Source organism: Tachysurus vachellii, chromosome 19, assembly GCF_030014155.1.
Source record: "Tachysurus vachellii isolate PV-2020 chromosome 19, HZAU_Pvac_v1, whole genome shotgun sequence".
NCBI classification, from domain to species: domain Eukaryota; kingdom Metazoa; phylum Chordata; class Actinopteri; order Siluriformes; family Bagridae; genus Tachysurus; species Tachysurus vachellii.
Genome location: NC_083478.1, coordinates 11379888 through 11401405, shown reverse-complemented (window position 1 = coordinate 11401405; position 21518 = coordinate 11379888). Strand labels below are relative to the sequence as shown.

The 21518-nt window shown below is 38.4% G+C and overlaps 1 protein-coding gene across 1 annotated transcript; it reads right to left on the bottom strand.

Moving 5' to 3' along the window:
- Positions 1-248: 248 nt before the first annotated feature.
- LOC132862344 (uncharacterized) lies at positions 249-20015 on the bottom strand. Its single transcript, XM_060894321.1, has 25 exons — positions 19835-20015; positions 18098-18223; positions 17113-17258; positions 12762-12948; positions 11214-12661; positions 9874-10051; positions 9619-9714; positions 9431-9513; positions 9285-9338; positions 9008-9157; positions 8814-8921; positions 8013-8154; positions 7582-7890; positions 7450-7494; positions 7279-7358; positions 6769-6881; positions 4741-4927; positions 4398-4482; positions 3498-3643; positions 3230-3320; positions 2666-2814; positions 1956-2041; positions 1210-1279; positions 699-820; positions 249-606 (listed from the first exon to the last, which is right to left on the bottom strand). The coding sequence occupies exons 2-25, from the start codon at positions 18210-18212 to the stop codon at positions 450-452; spliced, it is 4347 nt and encodes a 1448-aa protein (XP_060750304.1). The 5' UTR covers positions 18213-18223; positions 19835-20015; the 3' UTR covers positions 249-449.
- Positions 20016-21518: the final 1503 nt, after the last annotated feature.

Here is a 21518-nt window from a genome sequence, read left to right as displayed (position 1 = left end):
TGCAAGCATAATGCTTTCTGGCACATCATCATCAAAGAGAAGCACAAGTATAAAACTTTGAAATGTAGTAACTAACATTTATGACCTCAAATGTGTGTACATGAACTTTTGAAAAGAAAAAGAGAAAATAAAAGATGGCAACTTAATATAAAAAGGGTATTTGAAACCGTAAATATTCTTGGAAACAATAATTGTTACAGCTTATAAAACTGAATTAGGTTTACTGATAATACGTTACCCTTAATTATTGACTAAAACCCACCTTCCCCAATCACATTTAGAATACTTTGATTAATAATGTCTGCAATCATCATGAGGTAACCATACATTCAGTAAAATTAATAAATCACTTTAAAAAAAAACAATAACAACAAAAGAGCAAGCAAAATTACTTAAAACATTCCTGAGAGTAAATAACATTAAGAGATCGAGAAGGTCATGTAAAAACTTCATTTTAGGGGCACTTCTTCACAAGCAAAGTAATCCTTCAGTGGAGCAAAGAGATGCCTGATCACTGGGACACTCCAAGATTTACCCAACACCTTCTGTCTCTGTATGCGATTCATGTTCTTCACATCTGTGTAATGCTTTGGAAATCCAAAAATCCTGACACAAATGCAAGAAGAAAAAGTGGTGAAGTTGTGGGTTTAATATTAACATAAATTCATTCGCGCATATGTATACAAAAAGTGACTCACTTCTCCAGTTCTGTGATCCATAAACCGTCGTCCTTTCCATTCATGGAGACGGGAAAATGCTGGTCATTGTTTCCCTGCTTAATGGAGTTTGTGCGTGTGGTGATGGTCCTTACTTTGACATACTAATATGAGTGCACACATGGAAAAGCAATTAATAAGCACAGTAAGTTAGTCCAGCTTTAACAAAGGATAAATATGTAGCACTATTACATTTCTATTTCCATGTCCATCAAGTCGTACCTAAATTTTCTTAAACAGCCCAATTAATTGCTTAAAAATGCTAACAGATTTTTATATATATATATATATATATATATATATGTGTGTGTGTGTGTGTGTGTATATGTATATATGTATATATATATAGATGCAGAGAGAGAGATAGATAAGACAGATGGATGCAGAGAGAAAGAGAGAGAGAGAATGAGAATATTCACACTGTTACACTGTTACATTCTCATAGATTTTCAGTGTCATGTACTAAATGCTTAAGATAAAAACTGCATGAGACCTTAGCAGTGCGGCCAACTTCAAGGCATTCCTGGAGGGTCAGTTTGTCATTTTGGGAGGCGATGATTGGTCTAGATAAGAATAAGACAATAGTTACAAAACACACTCAATTAAAGGGATATACAGTGAGGAAAAAGTTATTCGATCCCATGCTGATTTTGTACGTTGGCCCACTGAAAAAAAAAAGAAAAGATCCGTCTATAATTTTAATGGTAGGATTATTGTAACAGTGAGAGACAGAATAACAAAAAAATCCAGAATCCAGAGAAACATTTCAAAATAGTTATGTTGGCTTATAAAAGCCAAGATTCTGTTTTGCTTATTCTTCTTAGACAAAGATTTATTAATTGCTACGCCTCCTAGGACTTCCGAGCCACATGCACCAAAATCGGGTATGTTGCAGACCTTGGTCTGAAGTTTGTTGCGATCGGAGTTCCGGTACTCATGGTACCGCGTCTCAAAGTGGCCTTTTTTGCCATAGACACACATTATAAAATTTTGAGGTTTATAACTCGGCAAGCTTTCGCTCTATCTACACCAAACTTTTATTACATTATATTATTTAAACATTACTTTAACTGTTGTAGTTAAATTATGTTAATGTTTATAGTCTTTTATATTGTGTATACTTTTTTCTTTTTTTACCATTTTATGCACCATAAGGACTGACACTTTATTTCATGACAATAAAGAGTCTATTCATTAAAGGGTGCAAAGCTGATGAGAGAGTGGATATGAAATACCCACCTGTTCATGCCTGGCAGATTACCCCAGAAATACCGTGCTCTGTGGGCTGGGCTCACTTTAACTGCATCAACAAGCACCGGGTTACACTGTGAACAAAACAAACACATGAACAACAAAAGAATTAAAAGAAATAAAGTTCCTTAAAGATTCTAATGCAATGGATAATCGACAATACGGGAAAGAGTAAATCATAAAGCATTTCAGCTGTGTGTTGCCTGTAAAGCTAACCAGCGAAATCTTGATGTAATCAGTATTGACCCTATATGGCTGCAGCACTGTTGAGTCATGCAACTGAGTTAATTCATGTTAAATCTTTTGAAAAGATTTTGAAAAGTTTTTATTCGAGATTACACAGGGATGAGGCCACTTTGATTGATTGTCTCATCAAATTCACCTTTTTGACAACTCCACAAAGTGCCCAATGAAATCAAATTAATTCATAGAGTCGTAGATGAAATCCAAATGTTCTCCTGACAAATTGCTCATCAAATTGAAACAGTTTTATTTCAGAAGATCTAGCCCATGGTTCCTCTCAGGTCCAGTCAGCTATAAACACACTGTAATCGATTGCTTAAATATATACTGTGCAAGTAAAATGCTGTTAATATCCACTCATGATACATTAAACCTCTGCCCCCTCACGGAGTGTGAATTCTCTAGTAAAACTAGTTTTGTGGAAAGGTTTTCAGTGCCACTTAGGAGAACCTTACTTCCAGGAAACGGCAGATATCAGCTTTGTCCCTGGTGTTCATGAATACAACGTTCTCAAAAAGCCAGAAGAACGGTCGAGGGTCATCGTCCTTGGGCTTCATGATGTTCAGCAGCCGGTAATACTCAAAGAAAAGCCGTCCTGTGCCCTCTGCAAGCAAGAGAGGTTTTATCGTTTGAGGGGGAGCTCATTATAACATTATACAGTATTCAAGAAATACCTACTGCATGAGTATAACACAAAAGCCTTTTCAATTTACCTTAGAAAAAAAAACTTTACCCTGCTTGCTAATTTTGATGGATAGGTTATGACTAAGTTAAATAATACTGCTAGTGGTGATGATTAATAAAAGATGATAACGTGTGAATGCCTAAGTAGAGAATAAAAACAACAACTGTATGCTGTTGAGTACATGCAAACTGATACTAACAAGCTAATGTGTGTTTGATTACCCTTAATTATTAACCATAAAAATCTTAATTTATTACACATCACATTTAAAGGATAACATTTTAAATCCTGCTCGAGTAGTTATGGTCATCAAATAACAAGTAGAATGTCATACCAAACAAGCCTTTCCGTGCTGGATTTACTATGGACAAGTCGTTACATGGGCTGCCACCAATAAGAAGGTCAAATGGACCCCATTTTTCAATCTGAAAAACAGTGCAACAAGTTGACAGTAAAATGTCTCAAAGTTCAGTCAAAATCCCCAATCCACAAAATGAGAGCAACAATATATTTTGACTTCCTTTACTGTTACAAAAAGAAAAAAGGCCAAAGCGACTGAGTGAAATACACAGAAACAAAGTGTGGAAAACCCATATACATACGTGCTCCTGGGTAATTCCACGCACGTCGTTCACATGGGTGATTTTTCCACTATGGTTCACCACTGAGATGGTGATAGACTCCTCATCTATTTCTGATGCAACATATGCTTCCACTTTGAAGCCCAGATCCTTTAGTACCAGGTATCCTAAAATGCACACACACATCATAGACAAGGACCAGTGGAGGACTCAAAGTAGAAGACAATAAAGCTCCATTGTACCCATGTATAGCTGGTCCTAATGCACATGAAAGTTCCTTATTATATTTAATTCATTCATCTTCTACCGCTTATCCGATCTATCTCGGGTCACGGGGAGCTTGTGCCTATCCCAGGCGTCATCGGGCATCAAGGCAGGATACACCCTGGACGGAGTGCCAACCCATCACAGGGCACGCACACGCACACACACACACACACACACACACACACACACACACTCATTCACTCACACAATCACACACTACGGACAATTTTCCAGAGATGCCAATCAACCTACCATGCATGTCTTTGGACCGGGGGAGGAAACCGGAGTACCCGGAGGAAACCCCCGAGGCACGGGGAGAACATGCAAACTCCACACACACAAGGCGGAGGCGGGAATCGAACCACCGACCCTGGAGGTGTGAGGCGAAAGTGCTAACCACTAAGCCACCGTGCCCCCCTATTATATTTAATGTTGCAGAAAAATGTATATACAAAACTTTTAAGTATTCTTTCAAAATGTGTAAGAAAGTGATCTGATGTTAATAGGCACAGGTTTACCATCCCAGTGGAAATGATCACCATTCCAATAGATATCCTGTACTACCACTGCCCCATACACAGATAGTGCCAACAGCTCCATCTTGTGGAAAATCTTCAGCTGAACATAAACCCTTTGCACCCGTCTGCAACTTACCTGTAGAGATACCATCAAATAAGGAGAGGACCCTGATTGGACGTCGCTGTTTGGCGGGGATTGATGGGTAAACTCGATGTAATTCCTGACAGTAAGGACAAAATCATGGTATCAAATAGTTATACTTTCAAATTTCAGCAGAGTCTGGAAGACTCTTCTCCAGAAACCTACTTACACTAATACTTCATTTTAAACACTAGGGGAGAGCAGTGCAGAACCAAACATAAAGCACGGCTTTTATTTATTATATTTCACACAGACATTAGTTTCCAGCTCTGTGTTATTTTTACCAGTAGTGTTAAAATTACCATAAGATTCTGAGGAATGATAAGAAAACACATACAAATTCCATGGCTTTGTTGTTGGCGGCAAAGAATTCCTGGACACGAATACTCCAATCATGTCTTGGTCTCAAAGCCCCAGAGCTTTTCTCTGGTGCACACATGTAACAGATCCAAGGGTCCAAGTCTTTGAGTTGATTAAATGTGCCTTCACCAATCAGGATATCCAAACAGTCAACACAGTAGGAGCTAAACACAGAAGACAAAACGAGTAAAGCTGAGTATAAAGCAATTGGTCTAAATAAGAGAAATGGCAATATTTAAGAAAAAAAAAATAGTCAATTCTCTTTTGAAATGTATAAAATTCAGTTGGTAAAGCTACAATTTTCCTTATTTTATGCTGCAATACATATGACTCTATGCTAAAATTGGTGTGTACACTCTCTCAGGACAGTAAGAGGACCCTAGCTGCACATCAAATTAGGGGCAGCAGGCAACAACAAGGCAAAATTGGCCCAAATCTTGGAGCTTGGAGCTGCCATTCCCCACCCCACCCAAACTGTGCTGTACATGCATTGTCACAGAGCAGTGAAGCATACTTGGGAGAAGTAAGATGAAGTAGTAAGAGATGAGATGTATATAAATTATCTTGTTAAAATGGCACCTGCCAAGTACACCCCTTCATGACAACATTTTCACATGTCAGCAGAGGCCTCTGAGGACAATAACGTGTCCTGCCTCACTTTAAAAACTGTTCAGGTATAGTCTGAGGATCATGACAGATTTCAAGGTGGTGACTTGGCCTACTAATTCCTTAGATTTCAATCCGATCAAGCATCAGAAGGATGTGCAGGACACACAAGTCTGATCCACGGAGGCAGCACCTCACAGGATCTTACACAATCAGCTTAAATGATCTGATGCCACATACCACAGCACACCCTCAAAAGCTCCAGAGCTGTTTTGGCAGCACACAGGAGACATACACATTATCAGGTAAATGACTGGCAAGTGTTATTGTGACAAATGAGATTGAGACTACCCTATTTCTCTGGTCAGCACGAGCAGTTTTGCATCATCAGAATTTAAACTTGATATTTGCTGATTAGAGGAGAATAAAAACAATTCGTTGCACCACATTCACAGAAACACCTATTGTATGTTTTACGTGAACCTGAAGCTTTTGACCTGTCTCATGATTATATTCATTGAACTGCTCACATTAATTACTGCATTAGCAAACAGATGTTGTACAGATGTTCCTTGTACAGATGTTCCTGTTAAAGGCTTTAGCCCTATTCGGACGGGATTAGTTTTACGTGGGGACGTGGAGTAATGCAATTTTACCTCAGGACGTCTGTAATATTAATTGGCCAATTCGCACAGGACAAGACATCTCAGTAAAACTAGCAGAAGTGGGAGGGGTAACCACAGTAACCTCCTTGTCGTCATGTGCGTATGACGTTGCTTCCTGTTATCACGTCCACAAACAGACAACATGGCGCCTCCATGCTTGCAAAACGCGCCAAAAACTACTTTTAAACAGGAAATGACGGAATTTTACCGTACATATTTACAGCGGGTCTATTCGGACAGGATTAGTATTACCTGAGGTAATTTTTCCTGACCTTTTTACAGAAGGTAAAAGTCGTCGTAATCTTTACTGACATTGTCCGTAATATTTACCGAGATGGCACATTCGGACGGGACAAAAATCACAGAGAAGCTCTGGTAATAATTACTTTACCCCCACGTCCCCACGTAAAACTAATCCCGTCCGAATAGGGCTTTTGACAGCGTCTCTTTTCTACTCGGTCAAACGGGCAATACCTTGGCCTCACTTAAGGAAATAAAGTTAAACAGATTCATCACCACCCAACAATGTGCACGACTTGCAAGTGGCAGGTATTTTCCTGGCATTTATAAATGAGCCATTATCCTACACTTTCAAATGGAAGCATAATTCAGGTGCACCTTGAGTACAATTGAAACAGAAAGCACTGGGCTGTGTTGCTGCATAAACATCTTTGAGGTAATCATTAGTTTCAACTCTGAATGAATGAATGATCATTTAGTTCGAATTTACTTACCGGGAACAGCTGTGATGTCCACACAGAATGACTTCCTGCCCAGCACAGCATACAGTGCAATATGACTGATATCCATCTTCATCGTATCGATATAATGTCTCTGTGAAATTATCCTACACACACAAACAAAGGTATAATACTAGTCATCAGTAGAACAGTACTACAGATGTACCAGAATGTAAATAACAAACCCCCTACCTGCATAATTCACTTAAAATATTTAAACATTTGCTCGAGGTCTGAAGTGGTCCAGATGTTTTGTTGTTGTTGTTACATGTTAATTGCTTGTTTATTTAAGTTGTGGTGGACCACACAACTGTTATTTAACCCCTGATAACTAAAACATAGAATCAAGAGAAAGTCTACTTTTTATTTCCCATGATGTAATTTCTACTCAGCCACCAAAATCAAGTAACATTATTTCCAGTTAGGCTACATCATCTCATTTCCATGCTGTAAACTTTATTTTGTTAGAAGGTGTTTGTGGAAAACAGCTGTTCTCAAAAGTACCTTGCATTTCAAGCACAGACTCCCTTCAAATAGTGGATGGAAGATCTCGATTTGTGCAGATCCACACGATAAGCAGAAATCTGAGGAAATCAAAATAAGAAGGAAGTTACAAAACTAAACCTGGGCTACAATAATCATGGTGCAATCATGTTTAACAACCACTTTTCTCACCTTCAATACTTTTCCCTTTCACCAAAACCTTCTGTGCCATTTGATCTATAAAGAAAAGCCAAAAACATTTTTTTACAAACTCAGAGGACTAAACCACTTAGTGTTGTTATATAAAATTTAAAATATACGTACATCTGTAATAGTATTCCTTGTCTTGACCAGCCGAGCTTCTGGTACTTGCCTCATTCTTAGGAACACTTTTCTGTTTACTGGAAGCTGGCTGATTGTCTTTTTTTAAGGAAGACTTTTCTGATTTTGGATGTGAAAGCTTTTTACTCAGGTTGTTATCCTTCAGGACCAACCGGCCATTCTGCAGTTTCACAGACAGTCTCTTCAAGCATACGGACACTTCTTTTAAGTTGTATAACTTTACTAATTGCTCTTTAGTCTGAGGGATTTCAATACATTTTTGCAAGTTCTGATCCAACATTTTAAGGCATTCTGAAAATTAACACAATAGAAACAACAGGTCACTGTATGTGTAACAAACCTGAGAGCTTCATATGACACAACTTTGGGAAGTTGAAGTGCTTATCTTTCTTTTTTTAAATGAACTTCTATACCATCTTCTCTTGATCGTGGTTTGAGTCCATTTGGTCCAGATGGTTTAAAACCTCCAATGGCCCAGTCCAACATTGCTTTAATCAGGTCATCCTTAGAGTCTGACCTGAGAGAAAAGACTTTTCCAGCACGCTCAGCAGCCACCTACATCCACACAGGAAGAAAGGACGCACAGTGTTTCTCTCAACATGTAGACATAGACTGTGAAGTTCAAGTTTTAAAACAATTTTGTGGCAGTGAATTCAATTACATTAAATCATGCTAACTTCCTTATAATGCCAATACTTTAATATGTTCTAGGACATTTTAACAATTTAATTATCAGCTACTGGCCACAGCCTATAATTCTTATACTGGTGAAGAATATTTAAACCCCCTAATTAGCGCCAATGCAAACAGTAATACTAAGCACTCTACAACTATGCCATAGCTGACAATAAGCAAACACTGAAAATATTCTAGTAGACTAAATTGCTGATCCTGGGCTTACATCAGCACTGATGGACACTGATCATATTCAGTGCGAGTTGGCAATGTAGAACAAAAAAGAAAAACGACAATGATAAAAGGGTATAAAGAAAAATGTCAGCTTATTGAAATTAGAAGCAAAGTAAAATGGTGACTACAGAGGGGACAAAATGATCTCTTCTCCCACTGTGCGTTTTAGTTTCACAGACAACTGTAGCTGCTGAGCCTGTCAGTATACTATTACACACCCACCAATGACCAGAATATATCCATGTGAGCAATACATAGAGATAAATCTCTGACTGTGTAAACGCAGCATATAGACTGAATCTGACCTGCAAAGAATGAAAGATGGCATCTTTGTACGTCGTCTCCAAAGCAAAGAAATCAGGGCAGAAACACTGTGCAAATACAAAGTAAGGCAGCAGATCATCTGGATGAACCTGCAAACGTAAGAAAGGAAAGAACACGTCAACCCTGAGCACCTTAAAGAGTTAATGTAGAACAAACAAACTGTTTGCACTCTTACCTTAGAGACAATACCATCTCCAAACCACACCACCTTGCGTATGTGTCGTTTGGGTTTTCCATCTGTCCATCTGTACACCAACCCAGGAATCAGCACAAAGCCTTTCACCCGTCCCCATACCATCTCCCCTGCTGCGAATGGCTTCCCATCCTACAGGTGCAGACAAAGCAAAGGCAAAACACGTAGTTTGTAGAAAAAAGTTCTATATACCACCCTGCAATATTCCTGGGTTTGTTTGAAAATAAAAAGTCACAACAATTTGATTTTATCAGTTTACCTGGTATGAATTCTCCATTTCATTATTAGGAGCTAAGGAACTATTGTGTTTTTTCTGAAAAAGAAAAGAAATCATGAAATATCAACTTAACCAGTAAACTAATTTAGCACTGTGTATTTAGTAGAGACAAATAATAATAAAAGTACCTCTGGATACAACGTATTAGTCCTCATCACATCATCCATGTCATCATCATCATCTATAATTATTGGTACTGAAATGTCTTTCGCTGTAGACAAATTAAACCACAAAAAAAGCAAAAATAAGTTATAAATTCCTGAACCTCTTCTAAAACATGTGGGAAATTATTTGGTAAAATATTGATTTTATTAACCTGGGTTTCCCTGTTTAATTTCCACGTCTGGACCAGAGGAGCTGGCATTCATCACCATTAAAATATCATCCTCTTCTTCAGTCAGATCAATAACCTCTGAGTATCAGAACAAGTCTCAGATTAAATTATGTAGTTTGATTTAGCATCAACAATCATCGTTCATTGATCTTTAGCAATGGCTTTATCCTGGTCAGAACCACAGTCACACACATTCACACACTCATCCAGATGTGAATACATGGAAGTAATAACTACCTAATGTTGAACACTCTTGAGTCTCGGGGCTAGGGGGGTGAGAAGGGGCACTTTTGTAAGAGCTGGTGTCTGTAACATCCCCATCATCATTATCATGTACCATGTCTATGGCATCAGAACACTCCATTTTTTCCTCTCTCTCATCACTATCTGTGCAGTGATCGGCACCCTCAAACATCTGAGATCATACAGAAACAGGCAATGTTCCTTCAGAACATATACTCTTGGCCAGGATGTAAATTATAGGTGCACAATATCTGATTAATTAAATACATTTAAAAACAGTTACTATTGCTACTATGCCCCCTTTCCACCAGAAAGAACCGGGTGCTGGTTCAGAGCTAATGCTGGTTCGAAGTTGGTTCCACTGGCGAGCCTTCTAAGAACCAGTTTGACTTTCCATGTGCCAGAGCCAAGTCTGTATACTCACTGTATACGTCTTATCTTTCTCAGCAACGTGAGTGTAGCAGCGGCAAACACAAACATCATCAACAATGGCGGATGTTGCTTTATTGTTAATGCTCATGCCTTTGCGAACCTACGTTGGCATCCAAACGCGGCAAATCCAACGTGTACGCGCAGCTCAATGTATTTTGTATAAACGGAGGTTGCAATCGAGAATAACGGAAAGTACATAATGTTATTTTATCATTAACTCAGAAAAAAGTTAACCTTAGCATGTAGCTACCTACTATCATGTGTGCTGAAAATTGATCATATTGCAGTAAAGTAAAAGTGTATTAAACATTGGTATACTTAAGTTACATTATCAAAGGCACTAACAGTAGCCCCGCCCCCAGCCCCTGACGCAAGCGGTTCTTAAGTCTAGACCAGCAATGTTTTGGTGCTACTTTAGAGGCACTTTTCCTGGTTTAGTGCCGGTGCTTTGGGTGTCGAAAAAGAAAGAACTGATTTTAAACTAGGCACTGGCTCTGAACCAGCACTCAAACGGCCTTGGTGGAAAAGGGGCATAAGAGGAAGGCAATTCACATGGAATCAGAATTAAATCTTTCAGTATTCATATTAATCAGTAGGCAGTGGCATCCTTAACAATCAGAACTACAGAATTCCTACAACTACAAGAAATATTTTTATGCTACTTCACTGTTGTTAATACATATTTGAAATAAGATTTAAGATAAAAAAGTTACAGGATAGATTTAAAAGTTTAAAAGACATTAATGAAAGACATTTTGCTGTGGAAATGATGGAACAACACAGCATATAATATTTCTATTTTGTTCTACAATATCATGCCATATATCTCACAAATCAACAGGATGTACCAAGATAAACTTGGATGTAGTCCATAAAAACCTGTTCTTTCTATGTTCACTCACTTGTGCAAAAATCCTTTCCATTCTCAGTGTCTTAGGCAAGGCCAACAGGCATAAGATCAGCTTTCGAAAGAGAGATATCTTTCCCATAATCCTCAGCTCAGACTTCCAGTAGTGTTCCAGTGTCTGTACAGCTGAACCTACGAGTACATCTTCCTGTTCAGCAAACTGATATTCAAGAAACTCATCAGTTAACAAACTGACATCTTCTCCACAAGCACAAAGACCAAAGTGGACAGCTAAATCAGACACAGCCTTTGCGGTGACTTCCAGCTTGCCTTCTGGGCTTAAGAGAGTGTCTATAGTTCTCAGAGCAGCATCAGGAATGGGTAAATTCTTAAAAATACTGCAACTGACTGCTGTGTAGAATGAAACAGCACGCTTGTAGAAGAGTTCTCTGGCACCAGTTAGCTCGGTGTTATTTTGACTTAGGTATCCCATCACCTCTTCACCAACCTTCACCTTGTCTCTTGGTAGATGGGATCCCAAGTTACCTCTCCTGAGGAAGCGTTCCACAGCTTTAGGAGTGAGAAAGCTACATGTGTAAATATGAACTAAACTCCAGGCATCTTGGAGCAATGTTCTCACATCTTTACCACATTCCAAGCTCTCCTGAAATCGGCAGAGAGGCTGCAAGGCATGGCTCAGAAACAGAAAACTTAGCCTTAATGTCTCATCACTCAAGAGGGAACAAATATGCTTATTTATTTCACTCTTGGCACTTTCGGAATTAAAGTATTGCAGCAAGTCTGACCACGCTAGGGTCATTCCATAAATTGTTGTTCTGAGGCTGAGACAATGAGACATCAAAGAAGGGGTGAGACTGAAGTCTGCCATATTATTAAGCTGTTCCTTTAGAAAGTCTGGTAGGGAAGGGTAGTGTCGGTGGACTTCCTTAATCAGATCCTGGATCTGTTCTGAAAGCTCCATTGCTGTAATTCCTCCATGACATGCTTGTTCTAGAACATTTGTAAGGCTGCACAGAAAAATAGTGCCTGGATTCAATGCTTTCAGGCCTGAAATCAACTCTGTAAGATTAGGTGCATTGGAATAAAATGTTGCAAGGTTGGCTGGACTGATCTCAAACTTTTTAAGAGTCTCCACAAGACAGGTCATTAAGGCAGCACGTGTCTCCTCAATAACATCAAGCAGCCTCACTTTGGTCTCTCCAGCAGTCTGGTCGAAATACCCAATCAAGACCACGTATGATTTCTCCCCTTCATGGTACACATACAGACAGTAAGGGGCCTGCTTACAAAAAGCTGCAATGTCTTTTGGGTATTTTAGACCCAGCACTTGCTTGGCTTTGCAACATGTAATATATGGGTCAGTGCTGGCTGAGACAGATGGACAGTATTTCCTGATAAAACACAACACCCGGCTGGAGTAAAAAGAATCCGGAACTTTTCTCTCCATGTCAGCATTTTCACTAATCCTGCCTGGAAGTGCTGCTGCAAAGAAATATAATGCATGAGAAATGACCAGATGTGTTATGCAACTTGAGATTTTGTAACATTACAAGAAAAATGGAAAGGAAGTGCAAAGTCTCACAATTGTCCAGCTGCACAAGAGAGTTTGGTTTCTTAGGGACACAGGGTTCCAGAATTTTTCCACCTCGAGCCTCTATAGGATTGTAACTACGTCCTGAAAAATTGTGTTCAAAAAACACTTTGAACCACCTCAGTAGATTTAAGGCATCTGTGGAATTGCCGTTGACCAACTTTTCAATCTCCAATGTCTGTAGGAAAAAATATGAATAAATAAATTTTCAGATTGGAACATTTCAGAACAGTGGACAAAATACTCCATGCACTTCCTTTTCTAGGAATGTATGAAATATTTTACATACATTAAACACATAAACTGACACAAAAATATGACAAAATTCCTAGCTCATGCAGATATTCATGAAAACCCTGTTTTACACAGATTACTAAGTCCACTGTCAGGTGAAGAGAACATTGATTCTTTATTGTGATACAATGGAACCTGTCAAGGGGTGTGATTTATAAGGTAGCAAGTGAACCATAAGGTCTCAAAGTTGATGTAACGATGCGAGCAACTGTGATGAGGGCCAGATTGTGATGGCTAGACAACTGGGTCAGAGTATCTCCAAAACAGCCGGTCTTATAAGATGTTTCCAACATGCACTGGATAGCAACAACCAAAAAGGGAGGACATCCGGTAAATTAGCAACAATATCATGGGCACCTAAGGCTCACCAATGTGGTAATAAACCCACCCCTTGGGGCTGAACATGACAAGGAGTTCAAGGTGTTGACATGGCCTCCAAATGCCCCAGACCTCAAATCGAGTGAGCTTATGTTGCATGTAGTGGACAAGCAAGTCCAAAGCATGGAAGCCTCACCTTGTAAATTACAAGACTTAAAGGCAGAGGTGGGAGTAAGTCACACATGTACAAGTCTCAAGTAAGTCTCAAGTCTTAACCTTCAAGTCTCAAGCAAGTCCGAGTCATTTTTTGTGAGAGTCAAGTCAAGTCAAGTCACTGCTTTATGTCAAGCAATTCAAGTCAAGTCATAGCTTGAGTCAAGCAAGTCACTGGCAAGTCATACAGATGTTTGATGATTTAACTAAATGTATATATTAAACAAAGTTAAATCTACAGTATTTATGGTATATACAGTATTTAAAACTCTATGAGAGTTTTATTTGCAACAAAAAAAGTTGCAAGAGTTGAAAGAGTTGTGAATAGAATAAAAATCTAAAAATGAATAAAAATCAAAACAACAAAACCTAAGATGTAAATGTAACTGAAATAAGGCCAACATAAAAGCATGAAAAGTTTCAATATGCCTCAAACATGGCAGATGACCATAGCAACCAAATGGCATTTTTTGAGCAGGCATTCCCTTTTAATGGGACATGAACACATCCTTAAATTAGAGCCTTCCTTTTTAACAACAGAATAACAACAACAATCAATCATGTCAATCAAAAAATGTAAATTATTGAATCACACAAACCTTGAAGTGAATTAACTAATGGAGAGAGCGAGCGAGAGAGAGAGAGAGAGAGAGGGGGAGAGAGAGAGAGAGAGAGAGAGAGAGAGAGAGAGAGAGAGAGAGAGAGAGATGATTGGGGTGAGTGTAATGTATTAATTATTAATATTAAAGGGATAGTTCACCTAAAAATTAAAATTCTTTCATCATTTTCTCACCCTCATGATGTTACAAACCTGTATAAATTTCTTTGTTTTGATGAACACACGTAGATATTTTGAGGAATGTTTGTAACCAAACCATTCATGAGCCCCATTCACTTCCATAGTATTCTTTTTTCCCCACTATGGAAGTGAATGGGGCTATTGAATGGTTTGGTTACAAACATTCCTTAAAATATCTTCCTCCATGTTCATCAAAACAAAGAAATGTATACAGGTTTGTAACATTATGAGGGTGAGAAAATGATGACAGAATTTTCATTTTTGGGTGACCTATCCCTTTAAATTGAATGTGAGTGCGTGTGCATGTGAGACAAGAATATGGCTGTGCTTGCAACTCTAAGGTTTTTTTATTTTTATATTTATATTTAGGGTTTTTATATATATTTTCATCCCCATAAACGATCCATACGCTTTTCACTCAAAGCCTAACACTGAAGACCAATTATAAGTGCTACTGCAAAAAAGCTGACATTTCCACATAAACAGTGACCAACCATTTACACTACATTGCACTTGCAAAAAATTAAGTTTGATAGAACTTTGTCACTCAATTGTGAGCGGTGGTCGCTTACTGCTGTTCTTCTCTTCTCATCTTGCACAAAATCCCGGTACCCGAACTTAATTATTTTTGGTGTCACGCCTTCCATGTTTCGTCACGACTGTTAAGGTTTATTAGTTAGTGCGCGCGCTCCCTCTGCTTGCCTGCTGCGTCACGTGATTAGATTACACTCTTGTGTGCGTTCAAAAACAGATTTAAAAAACAAACAAAGTTATTTCGAGTCATTTAACTCAAGTCACAAGTAAGTCTCAAGTCTTGAATGTCAAGTCAAAGTCAAGTCGAGTCATTTTTTAATATTAGTCAAGCAAGTCTCAAATGTTTGACTTGAGTCCCCCATCTCTGCTTAAAGGATCTGCTGCCAAAGTCTTGGTGCCAGATACCACAGCACACCTTCAGACATCACCTTTAAAGATGTTATAGTCACACTGTTGTAACCACACATCATAGTAATCATAGTAAATATTATCAGCATTTTTGGGGCCGATCACCGATTACCAAGATCATGATCTGCCGATTGCCGATCACAGAATGGCAGGGGAATGGGAATCTTTTATCTATAATCTAGCAGAGTTTGCACCATTTTTAGAAATGGAATAAACTCTAAATTAACTGTATTGTTAATAACTGTAAAAATAGGCTACAGTCAAGACCTTGAAGAACCACCAAGTGTTTATTTTAGAAAATGAGAACTTAAGGCTACTGTAGGCCATCTTTCCAAAATAAGGCAGAGTAACTTAAAATTATTCCAAACAAAGAGGGGTCAGGCAGACCAACACACATCAGATCAGCTTAGTGGGATGTAGCCTCTTAATACACTGATTACATTTTATAATTGGCAGCAAAATGTAAAACTTGTTACACCAAAACTGGCTACTGCCACAAAGGACAAAACTATGGCAAGTGTTTTTTTTCCTGTTATTATTATGAACGTCTGATGTAGATGACGAACCAACTACATCAGAGCCAAAAAATAAAATAATGAAAGCTACTGTAAGCCAATGCCATCCTTTCTAAATAACAAGGCAGAGAAACATGGAGGCCAAGCAGATAGTTACCAACCAGATGAACTTGGGATGGTATGAGGTTACATAGGCCCAGGCTACTTGTAAAATGTAAATAAAATGTAAATAAAATTTTTAATATATTAAAATTAAAACAATTGGCCACAAAATGTTTCAAACCAAAACATGCTGGGCCTCGGCCTACTAACACAGAGTACAAAATCCTTCAGGTCTCAATCATAAAAGGCATCACTCACACTCACATCACTACTAGTTTAAATGCATCACTCACAGTCGGCTGGTTGAGGGATGGGGATGTTGTTGGCTTCGGCTGGTTTAGTTTCTCATACTCAGCATATTCAGTTGTATGGCGTGTTCTAAGATGCCTAATCATGTTAGTGGTATTAAAATGCCGTTGCTTGCTTCCACCTCGATTTCATCACGACATACATTGCAAACGGCTAACTTTACGTCTTTATCGGACACTTTGAAAAACTTCCAGATGGGAGAATTCATGTTGCCACTGGTAAGCTCCGCTCTGCTGTTGTTTACCTGTGTGCAGTACATGCACGTGTGAAAAAGTCGTGCGAGTAATTTACGTCATGTGATCGGCTTTTTTGATCGGCGCTTTTGGGGTTCGCCGATTTTTAGCCAATATTGGCCGATCATGATCGGTGGCCGATCAATCGGAGCATCACTATTATCCATCAACTTCTGCTTCCATGGGCATGTCTAGTCTTTCAATTTCATTTGCATGCCTCAAATACCACAACAATATACAAAAGCTAATTGTAAAAACTTTCATCATGTCTTTAATTGTATATTTTCTGAAATGTACTGTTAAGGTAAATCTTGACAGTGATGATAAGTGTGTACTGAATTTTATTTTATTTTTTTATTCTGGCTGAAAATAATGTATACTGTTGCTATGATCTACATCTCAGGTACCATCTGTCAAAATGTGGATGAGTTAGGCTACTATTCTTTTGCCATTAGAACAACGTACACATGACCATCAACGACCTGATATTTTCTGGCACACTTGGTCTTCTCTTTAGGACGTCCTTGCTCCATTTTATGGTTTTGTATTCCTGTATTTTCATGTGGGACATGTGCTACATGATGAGTCATATGAGATAACTTGTTACTAAAACTTACTTTATTGATGGAAGTCTTGATGAAGGTACCTTCAAGTATCTTGTAATTATTGAATATATCCATTTTATCCTCTATTCTGAACTTTACATTTTGTAAGTCAATACAGCCAGGGTAAAGCACGTCCATTAACTGGCAGAAGGCAGCACCTGGAAAACACCACATGAAGGGGAAAAAAAGCCCCTCACTGATTTATCACCTTTATACACTATATGACCAATAGCTTTTGAACACCTGACCGTCACACCCATATATGCACATAGTTGAAAGCACACAATTTTTTCCCTTTAGTTGCGTGAAGAGGCTCAAGCTTGGTCTGCACACAGCCCTAACCTCAACCCCACTGAGCATCTTTGGGATGAACTGGATCACGGATTGCATCCCAGGCCTCCTAAGCCAAAATCAGACTAACCTCACTAGAGGATGAATGAGTATAAAACCCCCACAGCCATGTTCCAAAATTTAGTGGAAAGCCTTCCAAAAGTAGAGTATATAATAATAGTAAAGGGGAACTAAATCTGACATGGAATGTAAAGTACATATGGGAATGATTGTCAGGTATCCACAAATATTTGTCTATACAACGTACATTATAAGCTCAGTGAAACAAAATTTGATAATAGAAGAAGATTATTATGAATAGTTATTTTATCTTGCGGTTTTGCTTTTTTTTGAGCATCAACAGATTTTCGAGAACTTTTACAAACTCCAGTGTTACTAAGAAGAAAAGGAGGAAGGATAACGGACCAGACCATTTAAAAAAGTTAAATAAAACTTTCAAACTTTAATAAAACTGCCATATGAAAAAGTACAGTTATTCATTTATATATTGTTTCACATAGTGTCTTGAGTTACAACCTGCTTTCAGCCTGAGCAAAACTAAATATCACTGATCGTTACTGATGCAGTTGCAAATCTGTATATAAGCAATGTGCAACCCCATGATCTGGGGTAAATGAAATGTTTGTGTGAACAGTGAGTTAAATACCTGAGCATGTTTGCTCCACAGTGTTGAATCCAGACTGCAACGTGTGATTGAGCCAGGCCAGCACCTCAGCATCACTATCTTTGGCTTCTAATACATGCGTCACACTCCGCACCATCTTTCCATAACCTGAGGGACATTCCATACCATGTGCATGCGGTTACCATATTGTAACAGACATAAAGAACTGTAGTGTTAACATGATTAGTAGGCTCTGTATTACATTTACTGAAAAAGGGATAAATTAATTTACTGAATATTTTTAAACACAAAAATATAACAATGACATTTTAAACTACTGAAAATCATCAGTAAAAACTACCATCATAGAAAATAAATTAGATACTAGTAGCAGTTTAAAAGAAGAATACTTAAAAACTTCTAAACTGAAATGGTGAGTGTTATCATTCTATGAACTGTGACTTATATTTGGTTGATATGATGGTGTTAAATTACATAAAAAGTGCTTTTCTTATATACAGTTGATCACTTTTAAAGCAAATCAACTGTATTTACTGTTATAAGCACAGCTTGTTGAAAGCACCTCAGAATTGCACTTGTTCTCCTTGTGTTTGCATGGGTTTGCTTCAGGTTCTCCTTTTTCCCCACCTTCCTCCCAATAAGACTGGATTAGCAACTCTATAGTGAACCTACTTGTAGATGAGTGTGTTAATGTGTGTGTGGGTGTGTGTATGCATGGTGCCCTGGGCAGATGTGTTACAAATCTCTTTCGTGTGGCTCTATTTAAGCTAACAGACACACCGCATATCTTCTAAAATGTCCTCCTAGTTCACTTTGTTAGAAATGCCTAAATGTTGCGATACATAGTGTATTGCAAAAACAACAACAATAATGTGATGTAAACATATTTCTGACATGTGAATGGAAACATTTCTCTCATAATAAAGAACAGCTAATTTAACTGGTTTCTTCTTTTTTTTTTCCCCCCCACAAAAAGTATTCATCCTTTCATCTACAAAACTCTTTTCCAGAGCTTTTTGTTTTGTTTTTACAGTAATTCTTTGCCTTAAACAGAACAGTAGGTGTCGTTTCTTTTACCCGACATACAATATAAACGCTTTTATTGTATTGTAAACATTTGACAAGGTTTACTAAAGTGGTTAAAACTACAAGGACTAGTGGACTAATGGCTAGGATAAAAACAATACTCCAGCTATTGCAGGACGATGAGGTTGGGGAGGCTACATCGAGTTGTAAACAGCTAAATTGTAGGTAAAGTTAGAAAAAAAAAAAACGTGTTAAAAATTTGCCTAAATATTTGGGGTTTGTAACCATTCAGTTTTAAATGATTAAAGCTTAACGTCATACTATTGCTAGTACGACTCTTTGTTAGGGTTAACTAAATAACTCTTAAATAACTAAGTAACCCCTATAATTGTGATTATTACAAGTACAAACTTTAAAAACTCATTAGAACTAAGCATTAAACACCGATATTAGCAGATGTGTTACAAATGTCTTTAGTGTGGCTCTATTTAAGCTAACAGACACACCGCATATCTTCTAAAATGTCCTCCTAGTTTAGCTACCATAGCTACTAGAAAGCGAATTGTATTATTACTAGCGTTACACAACACGTCTACGGAAAATATCCACACTATCCCACAGTTATTTAAGCTGGCTGACCATAACAAGCCGGTATGTAATTAACCGAAATATTCTAAGAGATAGAAAGAAAAAAAAAACAGTTTTTAAAAAGTTTATTTTTTCTTAACTTACCAGCCCGCGCACGTACCAGCACCTGGTTAATTGTTACGATTCAGCGTAGCTCCGCCCCCTGATGCACAAGCGCTATCATTGGCCAATATTTACAGGGAACGGAAAACGATCAAGTAAACAATAATAAATCTTGTGCCCAAACTACAATGCAGATAATAAAACCTATTTATATGTTTTTTCAGTATGTTATAATTGTTGTATTATCCTTCGCATGCAGACGTCATTTGTAACATGTACAAGCACTATGTGTGTATGTTGGTTAGCCCACGCCATTTAAAGTCCTTGAATTAAATCTTATGAGTACTTATAAAACTCTTCTTTATTAGGAAAATCTGCACATACATGCATTTATCTAATCAGGACATCATGTGGGAGTAGCACAATGCTTGCAGTTACAGGTCAAGAGCTTCACTTTAACATTGGCATGGTTAATTGTAACAGTGGTGTGGTTGATCATAACAGTGGCTTGGTGTGATCATAACAGTGGTGTGGTTGATCATAACAGTGGCGTGGTTAATCGTAACAGTGGCATGGTTGATCGTACCAGTGGCGTGGTTGATCGTAACAGTGGCGTGGTTGATCGTAACAGTGGCGTGGTTGATCGTAACAGTGGCGTGGCTGATCGTAACAGTGGCTTGGTTAATCGTAACAGTGGCTTAGTTGATTGTAACAGTGGCGTGGTTGAGTGTAACATTGGCATGGTTGATAGTAACAATGGCATGTTGATTGTAACATTGCCATGGTTGATCGTAACAGTGGCGTGGTTGAGCGTAACAGTGGCATAGTTGATCGTAACAATGGCATGTTGATTGTAACATTGCCATGGTTGAGCGTAACAGTGGCATAGTTGATCGTTACAGTGGCATGGTTGAGTGTAACATTGGCATGGTTGATTGTAACAGTGGCATGGTTGATCGTAACAACCACATGGTTGAGCGTAACAGTGGCATGGTTGAGCGTAACAGTGGCGTGGTTGATTGATAGGATTTTCACAAGCAACAGTTTACACAGACAAACAACTCTAGTGTTTACACAGAGTGGGGCAAAACAAAAAAGAGAAAAAAGTGATTGACATGGTTGATTGTAACATTGGCGTGGTTGATCGTAACGTTGGCATGGTTGATTGTAACAGTGGCATGGTTGAGTGTAACATTGGCATGGTTGATCGTAACAATGGCATGTTGATTGTAACATTGCCATGGTTGAATGTATCAGTGGTGTGGTTGAGCGTAACAGTGGCATAGTTGAGCGTAACAGTGACATGGTTGATTGTAACAGTGGCATGGTTGAGTGTAACATTGGCATGGTTGATTGTAACAGTGGCATGGTTGATCGTAACAATGGCATGTTGATTGTAACAGTGGCATGTTGACTGTAAGATTGCCATGGTTGAGCGTAACAGTGGCATGGTTGAGCGTAACAGTGGCATGTTTGATTGCAACAGTGGCATGGTTGAGTGTAACATTGGCATGGTTGATTGTAACAGTGGCATGTTGATTGTAACATTGCCATGGTTGAGCGTAACAGTGGCATGGTTGAGCGTAACAGTGGCATGTTTGATTGTAACAGTGGCATGGTTGAGTGTAACATTGGCATGGTTGATTGTAACAGTGGCATGTTGATTGTAACATTCCCATGGTTGAGCGTAACAGTGGCATGGTTGAGCGTAACAGTGGCATGGTTG